This window comes from Betta splendens, chromosome 10, assembly GCF_900634795.4.
Source record: "Betta splendens chromosome 10, fBetSpl5.4, whole genome shotgun sequence".
Lineage (NCBI taxonomy): Eukaryota > Metazoa > Chordata > Actinopteri > Anabantiformes > Osphronemidae > Betta > Betta splendens.
The window spans coordinates 9934284-9951692 of NC_040890.2; the positions used below are offsets into that span (position 1 = coordinate 9934284).

The 17409-nt window shown below is 44.6% G+C and overlaps 1 protein-coding gene across 1 annotated transcript; it reads left to right on the plus strand.

Annotated features, from left to right (window-relative positions):
• Positions 1-1353: 1353 nt before the first annotated feature.
• On the plus strand, positions 1354-17376 carry nr3c1 (nuclear receptor subfamily 3, group C, member 1 (glucocorticoid receptor)). The gene is made up of 9 exons (XM_029164787.3): positions 1354-1673; positions 2256-3436; positions 9645-9805; positions 10007-10123; positions 10241-10519; positions 10871-11015; positions 11968-12098; positions 12312-12469; positions 13470-17376. Exons 2-9 carry the CDS (start codon positions 2256-2258, stop codon positions 13620-13622), a joined length of 2325 nt encoding a protein of 774 aa, XP_029020620.1. The 5' UTR covers positions 1354-1673; the 3' UTR covers positions 13623-17376.
• Positions 17377-17409: the final 33 nt, after the last annotated feature.

Genomic DNA, 17409 nt, shown 5'->3' on the forward strand with positions numbered 1-17409 from the left:
GGGATTCAAACAGAGGGGATTTGGAGCTACAATGAGCATACCACTGCTCTCTTTTCCTGCAATGTGAGGTTTCGCTCTTGGGTTAAACACAATAATGTCATATTTTGTATAATATGTAATTTTAGCCTTGAAATAGGGTTCATGATCTAAATTATTCTACAGAGCTCAGATTGATTCATCAACTTCCTTCTTATGTGGGTGACAAGTGACTTTGAGTAGCCGTTGCTTAGGGATGACTCTCTCCCCATATGTGCTATAAACACTGTTTCTTATTCATATCACTCACGCTGCTATTATAGCCCATTTCCCTGCCTCCTGCCTTTTATTTCCTGTTCGTGCGCTACTCCCAGGTTAGATTCTATCTTTTGGAAGGGCTTGAATTTCATGCAACTTCAGCATGAATAATGTAAGACAATATGAGCCCCAGCTGAGAGTGAAGTAAGAAATTCGGCATGGGCTGTAACATTAAATTGACAGCTGCGGGTTCTGCAAGCTTAAGAATAACTAATGTTTAATATGGGCTGTGCCAAAATACTTTTTGACATCCTGAAGAAGAGTGGCTTTCTTTGCACGGTAATAAACATATAGAATGAGGATAAATTTCAACAATGTGCACGATGAATCTTCTGAGTATGGTGCGCATATTATATATTTTTCCTTATCCCCATGCACATATTATTATCATGATTTTAGTGTATTTCCTTTTTTAATTCGAGACAGATATTAGATTAATCAAATGTTAACTAAGTTTGAGTGTTAATTTTTTTTACAATACTTTCAGCATTAATTGGTTAACGATGGGTCACAGGTCAATAGGAGAAAATGCAGCCTGTTGGTATCTTTCTAGGGGCAATACACTGTGTAGACAGTTGCAGTAGTAACTCTAGTAAACATATTTGTTATTGTCTATTTGATGAGCATGAACAACAACTAATTAGACATAATTTTAAAAGACTTTTCAGAAGTGCGACCAATTCTTTATGCGAAGCATGCACTGTAGCTTGCATTGCACAGCTAATACAAATAAACCACTGCTGAGTTACGCATCAGTCCATGATTGTCGACGATCGCGCCTGAGACTATTCTGAGACAAATGCTGACATTATGATAAGCATAATTTTTGTAAATGTTGTCAGGATTGACATTCATACGGTGTTTCTTTGTTTATGGTAGGTCTTTGTGTATATCCATAATTTAATTACAAAAAAGCGGTGATTACCGTGTGTTTCATTTTAAATACTCAAACTTCTGAGAGCTGCTCTAAACTCGTTTGCAGCGTGCAGTGACGCGGCGCGACCCGCAGGGGGCGCTGCGCGTTGTAAACAGACCAACCATGGGGCTGCTCGTCTCTGTTCTCCATTTTGTATGTTTTTCCTGGAGGTTAGCGCCTACTTTCCTAATGGCTAGCTGCAGGTCCCCACAGCTCAGCCAGTTCAATGCAGTTTGCATGACTGTTCCCAGCTAGATCGAACTGGATGACCGAGGACCCCCACAGGAAGACCGAGGCTGGCGTGTCGTCGCATTTCTGGACATGTAGCTCGGACGCGACGCGTTGAGTGTAACGTTGACAAACAGAGTCGAGCTTGTGTTGCGTGGTGTTGACTGCCAGTTTCAACGAAAACAATGTTGACAGACGACATACGGACACCTATCAACAAACAGTCGTTTCAAGGGTAAATATCGTTTCACTCACACACTATGTAATATATGTGTTAGTTAAACACGGCTCCAATAACATAACTCCCGTCACATTATTTGTGCAGTTAAACGGGCTGTTAGCGAGCAGGCTAATATTACTGGAACGAAACGCTAACTTCACCCGATAGCCGCATTGCTAACCGTAACCTAGCATGGCAAAAGTTAGCCGGGAGCTAACGGTAGCTTGTGTTGCGTTTGCATCAACTTCGCGGCTCCGTCCGCGTGTGGTTGCCGCGTGACGCCGCTTAGACCTTCTGACGTCGGGTGTCAAGCACCTCGGGCGCGGGCAACATTTTGTGCGCGGCGTCGGTAAACGCGGCCCCGCAGCGTTTGCGCCGCGGCGCGCCGCGCTCCTCGACCAAGGGCGCGTATGCGGGACGTGCCCGCTACAGTCCGGTCCGCTTGCTTTCTGCACGTGCCGATCCTCAACCCGGGTTAAAATCGTTACTGCGTGAGTAAGTGGCTGTAAACGGGGGTTTAATCAATACGGCGTGACGCCGGTGCACGTTGCGTTATGTCTGCTAACGCTCCCTGTCTCTATCCTCCCCCACGGACAGATGGATAAAAGCTTGAAGAAGGTGCCATATCCAAGAGAGGACCATCTGAGCAAACTGGTCTACACCGAAAGCCCTGAGCTGGGAGGTCTGTTGAAAGTGGCCCCTCGCAATGCCGTGTCCATCGCGTCTGCCGGCCCTGTGATCCTCCCATCCAGCCCGTTGATGCAGCCAGGAGAGGTGCCGAACGGCCTCAGCAACAGCCCCCTCCCAGAGGACCTCGCCTCCGCTTTCATCACTGCCACATTGCGGCCCTCCTTTGACAGCGCCGGCCCCAGGAGCCAGAGCAAAGTCCAGAGGCCCCAGCTTTTGTCCCACACGCACACGTCCACGGCACTAGGGAGTCAGAGCCTGGCGGGACATTTCGAGGCCGGCATCGGAGACCACACCCATTGCTCCATGGATTCTCTCACCGGGGGGTCAGATCCCAACTTCTTCCCCATGAAAAACGAGGACTTCTCCATGGATAAGGGAGACCAGGATCCAATCGACCTCGATCATGATTTTGGGCCGATTGGGAAAGATGTGGACGTGAGCCAGAAACTGGTCAATGAGAACACGCTGGACCTGCTCCAAGACTTTGAGCTCACAGGGTCTCCCTCAGATTTTTATGTGGGAGATGATGCCTTCCTTTGTACTCTAGGAGACGATTCTCTTCTCGGGGACGTTACATCGGAGAAGTTCGAGAGCAGCAATGGCAGTGGGGCGGTCTCTGTTGCGCTCAATGGGAGCAATATGACAAGCCCAGATCAGTCCACCTCTGGCATATCCTCGGCTTCCCCGCTGACCCCTTCAACTCCTCTGTCTTTATTGGTAAAGAAAGAAAAGGACGCGGGCTTCATCCAGCTGTGCAGCCCGGGAGTGATCAAGCAGGAGAAAACATCTGCAGGCCACAGTTACTGTCAGATGAGCGGCGCGTCCTCCGCAAATATGCCCAGTTCGAATCCCATATCCATCTGTGGGGTCAGCACGTCGGGGGGGCAGACCTACCACTTCGGAATGAACGCAAGCGGCGCCGAAGCGCAGCAGCACAAGGACCAGAAGCCCGTGTCCGGTCTGTTCCCCCTGGTCACCACCATCGGCGGCGCCTGCAACACCAGCCAAGGTCTTGGGGACGACCTGTTGATGCAGAGGGCCAGCGAAGCCTTCTCCGCTGCTCTGCCCTTCCCCACCCCCTTTTCCAGGTAAGCGACGGAGGCAGCGGCATTCTCTGGCGCACAGTTTGGTGTATTCTGCATTACAGTGCAGTTTTTCTTTTCACTCCTTGTCGGCCCTTCTCAGTCTGTCACAGAAGTAGCCACACGGTGGTTGATAAGGACATTTTGGAGCCAAAAATAAACCGGAGATGTGCAGTGTCTTCACTTGAGGCAGATCTGTCTCCAAGGACTTGGGGGGAGTTGGTTCAACAATAGGGATGAATGAACTGCGGCTTTTACTGAATGGTTTGACTATAAGAAAGAATTTCTGCCTGTGGAAAAGGTTCCACTGAAAGTTCTCATTCAGATGAATGTGTGTCACAGTATTGGATCCACCCGGCCCTACAAAGTGTCTTTTGTTCAGTTATTATTGGCGTCCCAGTATGATTTTATGGGTTCAGCTGTGGAAGAGCTGAATAGAAGATGTTCACCCAGCAGCTGTCTGCCAGAATCCAACATCGTAGGGGCCTGTTTGTGTGTGTCTCTCACACTCGTGACAGATTGAGTCGCAATTTTTAGCATAAAGCGATCAGATCAAAATGGTCACGCACAAGTGTGGGTGGGATTTTACAGTCTGGTCAAATGATGCTTGGTGCGATCTTCACAATCTCCCCCTCACTGTAATGTCTGGGCACGAGCAGTTGAAAAGAAACACAACATACAACTCACAAATGGCTTTAATCCTGTCATTTAACTGATGTGTGTCAGTTTAAACAGGATCTTGTGCACATAGTCTGAACCTTGATGATGGTATGCATTTGGGTCTATGGCTGTTTACATTTGGGCTTATCAAAGTGTAAACTTAGCGTTTCTCATGTGTGTGTGTCTGCCTAGTGAGTAGGAGTTTGTTTTTTTTGTGGTGGATCTCCGCCTCAACCTGTATGACATTCAGCGGCTAGAAATCAACTGAAGGCCTGCTTGCGGTGGATCTGTGGTTGTGAGGCGGTTGGCGTCAGGTCACCATATCCTCCAGTTTCTCACGCAATGGTGCCGTTTGTGCTTCCTGCTCTGGCGTCACTACTGATCTGCAGTGTTGTGAGTGTTGCCTCGCTCCGAGCACGTCCTTTTCAACGTAGCTGCCGCCGCCACGCGGCTTTTCATTTTTCTGTGACTTCTCTGTTCATTGACTGCTTCACAGTTTCCCAAAATGACTCGGTTTAACAGTGTGACTCATCGACCGGTTTTCAAACGAGACGAGGAATGTTTCACCCTGAGAAAAAGTCCGCTTTGTTCCAACTCACACACCCTCATCATATGATTACATGTTTTGATGTGACGTGACCTGATTTACACTGCGTTTGCCGAAAGGAACAACCTGCTTGGAAAGACGGGAAAGGCGGATGATTTTTTGTGGTAGATGATCTCAAAGCTCCTGTTGAAGGACTGTATTATGTAACTCCGTGAAGTCGAGTGCTGTGGCAGCTGAGACAGCCTGACATTCTCCTCCTAAAGGCTTCTTCAGTTCTATTATATGACCTTTGTTTTCAGCATGGCATTTCCTGCCCCACAGTGTATAGTCCAGTTTATGGGTTAAGTGTAATTACTTGGACTTGGACTTAGTTTTATTGCTGTTTGATTAAAACCGTTGTGCACATATGATCTATAAAAACATTCTAATTGTACACTGTCCCTGGAGTTTCTTGGAGGCATTTTACTTAATTGTTTGCAGGAGCAATAAAACTGGTTTTGTGAACAGCACTGTTCTCACACACAGGCATGTTTGCTGTTTGTAGTCCTCACATGTTCTGTATACAGTGTTTAAAGAAAGAGATGCAGCCATTCGTCGCGGTATGACCAGCGCCGTGAGCCTCCTACCGCCTGACTCCTAATAATATGTAGATACCACCATGCAGTTTGCGACCTGCTGGCCCACAGCCTGCTGTGCAGAGCGAGGCACGCTAAATAGAGTAGTGCCTGAACAAGTCCAACAACAAATCTGACTGTCTTCACCAAGGTGGTAAAACTCCAGGGAATGTCACATATGGGAAGACTGAGTCAGCTTTGGAAGCTGACTCACCGCTGAACAGAGTACGTATAAATAGAGAGAGTTTTCCTCCGTAGAACCGGTGCGCGTCCTGCGTCCACGTTTGCCTTTTAGAACCCTGAGTAAGAGCTGGAACGCTCTCCACGGAACCGCCGGCGCCGCTGTGCTTCCCAGCCTCAGGCCGCGCGTCACACTGCACGACTTTGTAGTAGAACTGTGTTTTCACAGCCTGGTTACACGAGCACTTTGTGCTTCTTAGTCCATTTATGTAGAGTCATGTATATATTTATAAGGGGTTTATATTTAGTGCATGCACACCCTCAGCTCTGTTTCAGTGTAATCTCTGGTCAGCGTTGCTCCTCGGTTGCTCTGACACACCCCTCACCACTCTCTCCCTTTGTTTGTCGTCTTTTCCTCTCTCACTCTTCTGCCCCTCTTCCTCCACCGCAGGCGCTCGAGGCCCCTCGGCCCGCGGTGGAGGATGACCTCTGCTGTACTTTTGCTCGCGCGTGACGCTGGCGTTTCATATCTCGGTGCGAGAGTGTGTAGGAGTGCACATGTGTGTGCATGTGGGTGTGCCCTGCGTGCCTTGCTAGTCAGGTGGACTACAGAGCGCCGCCGCCAAGCTCTCACTCTCCTGACCTACTTTTAGTCTCGACTCCGCGCAGCTGGCGCCGATTGAACGCAGCAGATCAAATGCCAGCCATTCCAGTTACTTTGGTTATTATTGCATTCCCCTGTAACCACAGTTGAGCCTTTTCTGCATTTAGTTTGTTGTGTTTTGACACTGAACAGGCTTATAGAAATTCCCCATATTGAGGTTAAGAGGGTAAAGCGCGGCCTGCGCAGTGCTCGTGCTCTTCTTGCTTTTATGTTCACAGTCAACAGATTCAAACTTTGGGAGTGGATTCTTCCTACATCTAGTTGCAAACACGTACAGCTGAAGATATTGCAGTTATGTGCACAGACAAGCCTCCAATTCATTTTACATGCCACCTTTACACACTAATGACTCCTGCTATGGAAACTCAAATTCTTTGGGGATATTTCTCTTGGGCTCATGGGTTAAGTTTCGTTTCCTGTGCTGTTAGTAGTAGATGCTGCTTGAGGCTACTGCTTGTGGCCATTATTAAAATTGTTTTGTCAGTTGCACAAGCAGGAGACAGGTACAATTTAATCTCATCCTGAATATTATACAGTATGGAAAATGTATTTGTTTGCTGCCACAGCTTGGCTTGTGTTTAGTAAGGGTGTTAATGTAATGTCAGTGTCATAATGAATATATACAGTCTGTTTTTATTGGAGCAGATATTTTCAAGGCGTGCAGCCCAGACTTTGGCCAAACACCAAGTCTCTCCACTCCGTCATAGAGGATGTGTTGTTCTGCATGTGTGAATGGTTTGGTGCGTGCAGACCAGTTCCCCTTTTCTGTTGGATCTTACCTCATAGAAGAGCACCTCCGCCTGCTCCTCCTCTGCTCTCTTTACTCGCACAGCTTTACTCAAGTTCAGAGGTTTGTGGTGCTGTTGTTCCATATCAGCGTCGGTGCTAATGGTTACTCATTCAGAAATCGAAGTGGACGCTTGTGCCATTTCGGTATGGATCCTTACTCTGTCATTTTAGTTCTATTCAGGGGCCTGTGCTCACCGCATTTAACCACAGACACACGCGGTTGAGAAAAAATATTGTTCAGAGTTTGTCTCTGGGTTGAGTGAAGTACTGTAGGTTGATACGTGACGCATTTATGTCACTAATGTGCAATAAATGCAACAGGAATAGATCCATCACACTCTTAAGGAAATGGCTAAGCGCTAATATAACTTTAATGGCTTCATGTGAAGGGACCTGACGAGCTACTTGTGATAAATAAGGCTAAAAGGGGATTATGAATTGTTAAGCAGGGCACTGGGCCACGTTTGTGAAGTGGATTGGCTCATTAAAGCCCACGTTGATTGATCTGTCCTACACACACACACGCAGTTGCCCTTCTTAGCGTACTGCTCTGGTTGAAGCCGAGGCCCTCGTCAGGGTGCCTCTCTCCCTCTGACTGAGCTTAGACCGACAGTAAACCCGTGAGGGAATGAAAGAACTTCCTGTCGATGGTGAGCACGCACTTTAACAGATGCCTTCAAAAAGAGGAAATGGACTCTCCCCCCGTTTCTGTGCAGCTTTGATTGTTTTTCTCGCACCAAAATAGACACGGCCCTTCTTTATGACATAACTATGTTGCCAGCTGTAAATTGAGTTTTGAAGTAAAGCAGCAACGCCACTTGTGACCTACTGTGTGGTTGGACACATGCAGGTCTAGCAGCTGCAGTAATTGGATTTAGAGCAGTAGCGTAAAGCCATAGTAAAGCTGTCCTGCTGACACTATTCCAGCCCCTGACATCATTATCAGCGCCCTGGGTTAGGTTCACCACCTCCACCCTCCCTGCTGGACGCCGCACCCTTGCGTCGAGCCTGAACCGCCTTTTGTTTGTGTGGGTCCGTACATGTATGTCTGTGTGCGATTGAGCTGTCAGAGGCAGTGCCCTAAATGTGCATGTCAGACAGATGCTGCTTACGTCATAACAGCGACGGAGCTTTTACATCATTTGTATGACCGTTCACTGCGGTTGCTGGTGTTTTGTTTAGATTTTTGACTGCATGTTCAGGCATGTTCCTTAAGAGAGTGGAATGAGGAATTGAGGAAACATTAATAACCATTCCAAGTAATAACTACACTGTAGTACCTTTTAGTTTGTCATAACAATTATTGGCAAGCCTATACATAGTGTTTTTTTGTTATTAGTACTGATTCTGCACTGAATCATTAGTTTAGACCTTAAACCTTATTCCTTCTTTTTTGAAACATTTTCCATTTTGCTGTCAGGCAAAGATGCTGTAAACACAGCAGACATAATCGCACATAATCACATAATCAAGAAAGTTGTTATGGCAGCTACTATTTATTATTAACTGAAGAACTGGACCTGGTAGCGTTGGTTGGTGGTGATAAACAGATATGCTGTTGATGGTGGTGTGCACCTTTCACGTTACACAAAGTCATTTGATTCATTGCTGATTTGAAAATAGCAACGCGGGCCGCGTTTAGCATAAGAGATGCAGCAGAGCACCAAGCCAATTATTATTCTGTCCATTGAGGGGGCAGGTGGATTGTGAAGTCATTTCACCTGCATCGGTGTAATAGAGGGGCAAGTGGACACGTGCCAGTGTTCCTACCGCTGCTGCTAGCAGAGTCTGCAGCACAGTCAGGTTGCACATGTAGTCCAGGCATTTCAATATGATCCCTCCAGACCAAGCACAAAAACAAAAATTTTAACTTCTTGCAAACTACCACCGCTTGTGTTGAATACAAACATGCCTATTGACCGGAGTGTGCTGTCAGTGGTGCTCACGCAGCTTTCAGTCCTGTCATGGCTAGACATCCCCTCCGAGGTCTCTGCCTGATTGGTTTCTAATCTGACTGCTCAATGCCCCTGGACTCTACGCTTTGATGTCTCACTCATGTTTGCCCGTCCTACTGCGCCCGCTGACTGCCGGGTCCCGTCCTGCTTTCATGCTAATTCTTTCATGCTGTTGAATGAACTCCAGTGTGCAGTGACATTTCAGAGCACATCACATCATATGCAGCACTGCAGTTTGTTTTCATTTCAGTGGCAGTTGCGTAGACACATGGACAGACGTGCACGTCTCCAGCTCAGTATCCCCTCACTGTGGGCGTTGTTGTTGCAGAGACCAGTGGGTTAGAAAGGGGGTGTGGACTCCTGGTGTAAAGATGCAGCAAGGCCTGACTTCCTCTAGTGGTAGTTTTGTAGAAGTGTCTAACTTTTGCATTTGGGTCTGGAAACATTTGAGGAAGAAGGGCTGATTTATGCCAACCACTGGATTTAAGATGCGACCACAGGTCTTCAGATATGTTCGCCTTAAAGGCTAAACCCACAAAGACACTCTCACTTTTTTTATGCTGAAGGCACGGCTGGGAAAAGTGGGAGGAACATATTGACTCTGCTAGAAAAATGTGCTGTGTTAATGGAAGCTCTGAGTTGTAAACTTGCAAAGCGTGCGTCATAATATGGGTTTGACCAATATGTGTGCACAACTAGATGATAGCACTGTCACTGCAAAGCATATTATTTCTGCATGGATATAAAAGACTGGCTGCTGCTGGTGTTTCTCTGCTTTGTCTCAACAATCTCATTCTCCCTCCAGTTCAACCACCAAACTCGATGGGGGCATCGGTACATCCACGGCGCAGGGAAAGAGCAAGGCTCAGAAAATCTGCCTGGTGTGTTCTGACGAGGCTTCAGGCTGCCACTATGGCGTTCTCACCTGCGGCAGTTGCAAGGTCTTCTTTAAGAGAGCAGTGGAAGGTACAAAGCCTCAAAGTTTTTTTTCCCTACTGATTTAGTCGTCATGGTTTACTCTAGTTCTGGTGTCGTGTTGATTTTGGGTGGATCCAAGGTCATCACATAGTGGAGGATTATGAAACAGCTAATTAGTTTCTCCCTAGATTTCTTACCACGGCTATGATGGTAAATAAGAGATTAATCTTCCTCATCTGCATCCCTTAGGGCAACATAATTACCTGTGTGCTGGGAGGAATGACTGCATCATAGACAAGATCAGGAGGAAAAACTGCCCCGCCTGTCGGTTCCGCAAGTGTCTCATGGCAGGCATGAACCTGGAAGGTACACATCAGCCGCACTGATAACATCTGATAGTACATCTATGAGTTTGCTCCTGTTTTCTCCTTACTTAACTCCTTCCTGCATGTTGGCGCCTGTTTGTTTTTTTTTCGTCTGCAGCGCGTAAAACCAAGAAGATGAACCGCGAAAGGCGTCAGCAGAGCAACCCGCAGGAGCTGCTTCCCCCTCTACCCGTGGAGACTCGCTCCCTTGTACCCAAGTGCATGCCTCAACTCGTACCCACCATGTTGTCTCTGCTGAAAGCCATCGAGCCGGACACCATCTACGCTGGCTACGACAGCACGCTGCCCGACACCTCCACCCGCCTCATGACCACGCTCAACCGGTTGGGCGGGCGACAGGTCATCTCAGCCGTCAAGTGGGCCAAGGCACTGCCAGGTTAATGCTCCACTGTGCCATCGGGAGTGCAATGCTTTCCATTTGTAGCTAGTGTCTCCAGCGCATGTAGAAAAAAAAAACGGCACAAAGGAAAGTCTGGGATGTTGCAGTTCTCACAGCACATTAGAAGCATGAATAATTTACAGACGTGAGCTAAAAGCAGGAGAGTTTATTTACTGTAAAAGTGCAAAACATTGTTGTTCTCTGTCTCAAACAAGGAATCACGTGGATCTGCTGTGTCTGGAGACATGTTGACATTTTGGCACATTTGCTACACAGCGTTATCTGATGGTGCTGGTGAACAAATATTGACTTTATGGACTGTTCATTTGGTATTTCCATCCTCCTCAGGATTCAGGAACCTACACCTGGATGATCAGATGACCCTCCTGCAGTGCTCCTGGCTCTTCCTCATGTCGTTCGGCCTTGGCTGGAGGTCTTATCAACAGTGCAACGGCAACATGCTCTGCTTCGCTCCAGACCTCGTCATCAATGAGTATGTATCTGTTTTCTGCCTGTGCTGTTTGTTTTGCAGAAAGTCGTCCTACTCTTAATACTACACTAACACTACTGCACATCTATTCTGCAGATGGATCATAAATCAAGTGCTGATTATCATAATGTTTTCCCCGTCTGTGATTTTTTTTTTCCCCATCATTCTGCCAACGCATCCATCTGCTTGTTTATGTCTGTCAGTGCTGCTCTCTGCTCTGTGCTGTGCGCGTATCATCCAAGAATCAGTGTCTGTCGGCTGTCATGTAATCCGTGTTTCGTCCTTTTTATAGACTTGATGCCTCCTTTTGTAAACAGCCTTGTGAACATAGTGAGCGACGTCAGCACAGCCACCTTTTTAGGGATGTAATAAGCCTTTATTTTGTTAACTAGCTGAAAGATGTAATTAAAATCTAATGAGGTAATTTTCTTATGAGTCAGTTGCCAAATTTAACTTCTGCCTATTTCTTCATTGTTTGTCATATTTGCTTTATGTTACTGTAGCATAAATGTTTTTTAATATTTAATTAACATTTTAATATTTAAATAGGAGCCAATAACTCTTTTTGATAATGAGCTATGTATATCTTCATTTATTTTATTTTTTATTTTGTCTCATTTAAGAAGAGGAAAAAAAACTGCTTGTAAGCAACAAACATTTCATAAGGTTTTGCATCAGCATGACCTAATTTTCACACTCAACATGATCACTGAGAAGACACCAAATCACCTTCAGACTGACTTCTTAACTTTCTGCTCTAACAAAGTAATTAGCTGAATTTTCACAAAGAACGTCTTAATCGAATCCACAAGTTGTCAACCACAAATTTATAAACATTCTTTCAACAGTGACGTTAAAGGGAACTGCTTCATCTTCCAGATGCAAAGGCTGCTGTACAGACAAGTATTTGCCCTTTAATAAGTTATGAACTTATTTGTTTTGTGATTTTTGTCAGGGAGCGGATGAAGCTTCCCTACATGGCCGAGCAGTGCGAACAGATGCTGAAGATTTCCACTGAGTTGGTCCGGCTGCAGGTGTCTCATGAAGAGTATCTCTGCATGAAGGTCCTGTTGTTGCTCAGCACAGGTTAGACTGGTTTTACCTTAAAGTCCATGCATCTAATGAATGTGGCACTGTGTATAATGTGTTTTATATTGTAGGATATAAAATATGTCCTTCCTACTTGGTCCTGGAAGTGTTTCATGTGAAGTATAAGTTTCTGCTGCAAACTTCTCTACACTGGCAAAGTACATTACCGTTTCCCAAATGTTGACCTTGGGTGTTTTCTCTCTCCTGCAGTGCCAAAGGACGGCCTGAAGAGCCAGACGGTGTTCGATGAGATTCGAATGTCGTACATCAAGGAGCTGGGGAAAGCCATCGTGAAGCGTGAGGAGAACTCCAGCCAGAACTGGCAGCGCTTTTATCAGCTTACCAAGCTGCTCGACTCCATGCACGAGGTACTAAGAGCCTGCGTGTGTAGCATCATGGTTACATGTAATCAGGAGCGGCCGATAAGACGTAATGGTGATCCTTAAACACAGTCAACACAGTGAATAATCTGGCTGTTATTTTTAGTGAACTGTGCTCCAGTTATATAAAGTTGCATTGGGCAGTTTTTAGAAAGTGTTTACATTTAGGTGCAACAATGACATCATATAATCTACCTAATCTTTCTAGTCCCATGTTTTCAGTCGAATATTAATAAAGACTGCATTTGTCATTTTAGGTGTGGAAGTCTATACAATATTAAAGTCTTATGTATGTCCCTGTAAATGTAGCAGTAATGGTTTTCCAGCTAAGCATTTTTGAAAGCATGGCTACATCCCAGATATGTCGAAGCCACTCCATGTGATGTGCATCTTAATTTTTAAAATAATATATAGAAGTGGAACAAGATTCACTTCTGAAAGAGATTGTGCTAAAGTCTGCACATGATAAAAGCAGGAAATTGGTATCAGCAGTTAGCTCGCCCTCTTTTCTAGTCCAAATTATATAAAAGCGCTGGTGGATTCCGACTGTGCGTGTTGGTTTTGTAGAAAATACTTTGTCAAAGTTGTTGAGAAAAACTTGCTTGACAACGTGCTGACAAGCAGTCTCCTTTAGATACTAACTAAAATCTGCCTGTGGTTAAGTGTTTCCAGATCACAGTTATACTGTCTGTATTATGAGATGGATCTTTAGACATATACTGGATGGATCTGTAGGCAGAAGAATATATTTGCTGATTTTAAAACCTATACTTGTATCTATTGTATTATGGAAAATGGCCTCTTTAATCAGCCAGTTATGAATAACAGAAATCAGTACATGTTTAGCTGCATGTAAACTTTGTTTTCAATTTCTTGCACCTGTTTTCATGAAACAGAAGCTTTAAACCCTAACTAGGCCACATTTAGATTAAACAGGTGTTGGGAATATGAAAATCACCCTCTGATATTTTCTCCTGTGTGTCTGCAGATGGTCGGAGGGCTGCTCGATTTCTGCTTCTACACCTTTGTGAATAAATCCCTGAGTGTGGAGTTCCCAGAGATGTTGGCAGAGATCATCAGCAATCAGTTACCAAAATTCCGTGCCGGCAGTGTCAAAGCTCTCCTGTTCCACCAGAAATGACGAGTCCCCGTAACAGACAGAATGCCTTAAACCGTCCCCTCATCATCCCCACCCGATAAGCGACAAGGAGAGCGCTGACGACGTGAGACGAGGGACATGGCACTTGTTATGTTTTATTTTTTAATTCTTTTTGAAAGCGACTATGCAACGTTGCGTGGTGGCTTGCGTGTCTGGAAGGAGGCAGACTGCGGACGTTTGTGTGGGAAACCCGACCGTGAGCTCACAGTTTGTTTCATTGTGCAGTCTGAGATGTAGTGTGTAAGAAAAAGCAAGAAATGTTTGTAAGATAAGAGAGTTAATCTCAGAGTGGATAACAGACTGTCTACGTCATCTCAGGTTTCTTACCTTCAAATACAGAGTGATCTCTAAAAATAGATAAAACAAATATCTATGTACAGGTTCTGATAGTATTTTCTATGTTTTCAAATTCTAACAGTTTCTACTGTTTTCCAGGTTATTGTTGTTGCTTGGAAGGTAACAAAGAATAACTAACATACTCTTAAGTAGGCTTTTAGACTGTAAGCTTTTTAGGAGGTTGTAATCATGTTTTGAATCATTTTAAAAAGCATATTTTTGCTTTAGTGGATACTTTGGACGTAATAAGCTATTCTTTTGGATTGTTAAGCGATCATTCAAAAGGTGATTTCTCCCACAAGCCAACCTCTTCCAGGTTTACACACATATACTATAAAAAGGGAAAAATATGTGCCTTTTTTGCTTCAGATATCATCTTAGCCGTTTTTATCTTACGTGAGTTTTAGCCCATTATACTCTACCTTCACCATATGCTGATTGTACTCGTCATGTCACACACAGATGCAGGTTTTTCCTTTTAACCTTCCATGGCTGTGGTATATTTAGATGCGGCAGCTCGGCTCGTCGTTCGTGCGTAGAAGTCCTCCTTTCGTTGGAGACCGAACATTCAAAGTCTGCTCTCTGTCCCACATTCTCCTGCGCAGCACACCCTCAGAGTGCAGTTCAAGCACTTTGTACCTTGGCGAAACGCTTTAAAGACTGTGAAGAAAGACTGTTATATAGTACAAGTCAGTTCTATACGATTTCGGATGGAAGCGGAGGACTTTCACTAGGAAATAGCCTTTTGGGGTTATTTAGCCCCTCCTGTCCTGACAGTGTGATAATGAAATGCGATAGATATGTGCGTCTACCAATCAGAAATAAAGGTCATGGTTTGTTTTTCTTTTTTATTCATTTTTCATTTATCAAATCTCCTTCCTGTTGTACCACACCTCAAACTAGATGGAAGCAGGCATTTGGACAGAAAGTTCTACTTTGTAAAACCAACAGAAGTGCAGACGACGGAATGTCCACGTTCTCAATAAGCATCTGCTCTAAGTAGTATGATACTGAAGCCTCTGTATTGTTGCTTTGCTTGTCGTGTGCTTGAAAGGAATTGTTTAACGTTTTGGGAAGTGTGCCTTTTTCCCGTCTGTTTCTGTAAGTTCACCAGCTGCTATTTCACATTTAGTGTTGCGCACGTGCAACTGTCAAACCCTCAGCGAGAGAGCTCATAGATGACTTCCTGAAACGTGGAGCAGCTCCTTTCAAGGCGCACCGTTTGTCTGATCGATGGCTTGTGTGTTCAGCACTTTGGATGGTGTGGATGCTGACGACCCCTGACCCCTGCTTCCCCAGTGTTGTGTAGCCACCTTGTCTTCATGTCTGTGAGTCTTGAGTACTTTTGCACGTTAATTGGACTGCTTGTGTCGTAGTCACGCCCCAATGTTCATAGCACTTCGCGTTAGTTACCTCAGAGTTGTATCGCAGTGAAAGTGGAGCATCGCTGACAGAGGGGGCAGGCAAAATGGATCCTTTTATTCTCTGGGAACTATTTCAGTGCCAAACTCCTGTTTTGTCTGTTTTCAGTGATGCTGAAAGTTGGTCAGTATTTGTAACTCAAGGGGAAACTGTTCCCAGAATTGAAACTAATTGATTTGACTTGAAAGGCGAAAGAGTGTAGAATTATCTGAGCTCCATTCCACTGGATTAAGGTCTTTGTTAGTGAGTCATAAATGTTGGGAGCACACGGCGCTCACAGACGTGATCATACAGAATATTGTAGGTCTGTCAGTTTTCTATTTTTTATAAGTAAGAACTTGAAATATGTTGCAACATTTTCGTTCAGTTGAAAATGTCTGTGAAGTATCAAAACCCTGACATGTTTGTGTTATTCAGGTTCTGACACGAGTGTGAACCTCAGTCGTTGAAAAGTCTAAGGATAATGCCGTCAGTTAGGAATAATTGGATAAATGTGTCAAGTGAACGAGTCATCACAGGTGCATTCATAGTTGAAACATGTCAAAATGTTCTCGTGCTGAACGAACCCCAGCATCAAATGTAAAAGCGCTCTTGTAGTTCGAAGCGACTCCGTGCTCAGGATTGATGTCTGATTCACAGTTTGTGGTCGTCCGTGTTTCGTTATTTATGTTCTGATAAGAACCAAAAAAACATTCAGTCTGGCTCCTGGGATTTCATACGTACAGTATCTATAGTTAGGGAAAGAAGTGAACTTGAACGATCCGAAAGTTTCAGGAACGTTCTCCCAACTTTATCCTTCGTAGACGCACACTGAAGAATACGCTGGTTCCTTTTTCCACTTTATTCGATCTAGTTGAAAACCATTTTCTCCAGGGTTACTTTCACATTCAGTCTACCCAGATCTCTGCTGCTGCTGCTGCTCTTTATTTCAGTATATATATATACACACGCACACAGACCGGCCCATATATATTGGGTTTACGTGCACAATCTAGTGATCGTGGAGCGTTCCCAAGGTTTTGGATCCCATTAGATTGTACATGTCTACCCATTGAGTGGCATATGTATCGTAAACTGGCCTCTTCTCTCTCAAAAATGTATCTCTTTCCACTAATTGTACATTTTTGAGGCGGAAAGCTGAATATGCAATAGAAACAGATAATCTATCACCATCACATGGCGTAATGTGGTTGCTTCCTTATTTTCTGATATAAGCTATGGGCATATGGGAGGTGGTTGTATATCTTTATCTCTGCAGGACAGATTTTCAGGAAAAGATCCACTTATTCAGTCCACTCAGACCGCATAAGAACAGCCTAATTGAGTTTTGACTACGAGGTGACCAAAGCGAGAACAGACAAATTTGAAATGTCAGCGTGGCCGAAGTAGCTACTAAAAGACAGATGTACAGTTATTGTTTTTAACGAAACATTTTCTACTCGGAACATCGTGACTTTGGTCATATTGTGTAATACTGTGAATAGGATAGTCAGTCTATTTCACACTCATACTGTTTGTGAAAGTAATCAACCAGCTTGAATCTAAAAAAAAAAAATTGCACTACCCAGATATTGTTTTAAAATCTATTTTGTATAAACATATGCAGACATTAACTTTTGACAACAAAGGGCCGACCATGTTCCACAGGTATACGCTTTCTCTAAAGAAGCTTTTTTGCTTAAAACCTGAATATGTACATATAAACCACTGTAAAAATGTTCTGTGATTGTCTCCAGATAATTTTCTATGCCCCCCTGTATTATTTCCCTGCTATAGTGTGACTCTGGTTGAACTTCCCCTCCATTGATTAAAGGTCGACTTGTATGTGTCTGTGTGGTACTTATCAAACAGCAACTGTATGCTGATGTTTGCCATGATGTTAACTCATTAATTCTGGAAAATGGAAGCCGCTCATTGTAAGCCACTGTTCATGTTCACAGCAAGCACATCATCCAATAAATGCGCTTTTCCATCCTGACACCTGCTTTTTTTGTGCAAGTCTCAGTAGCTT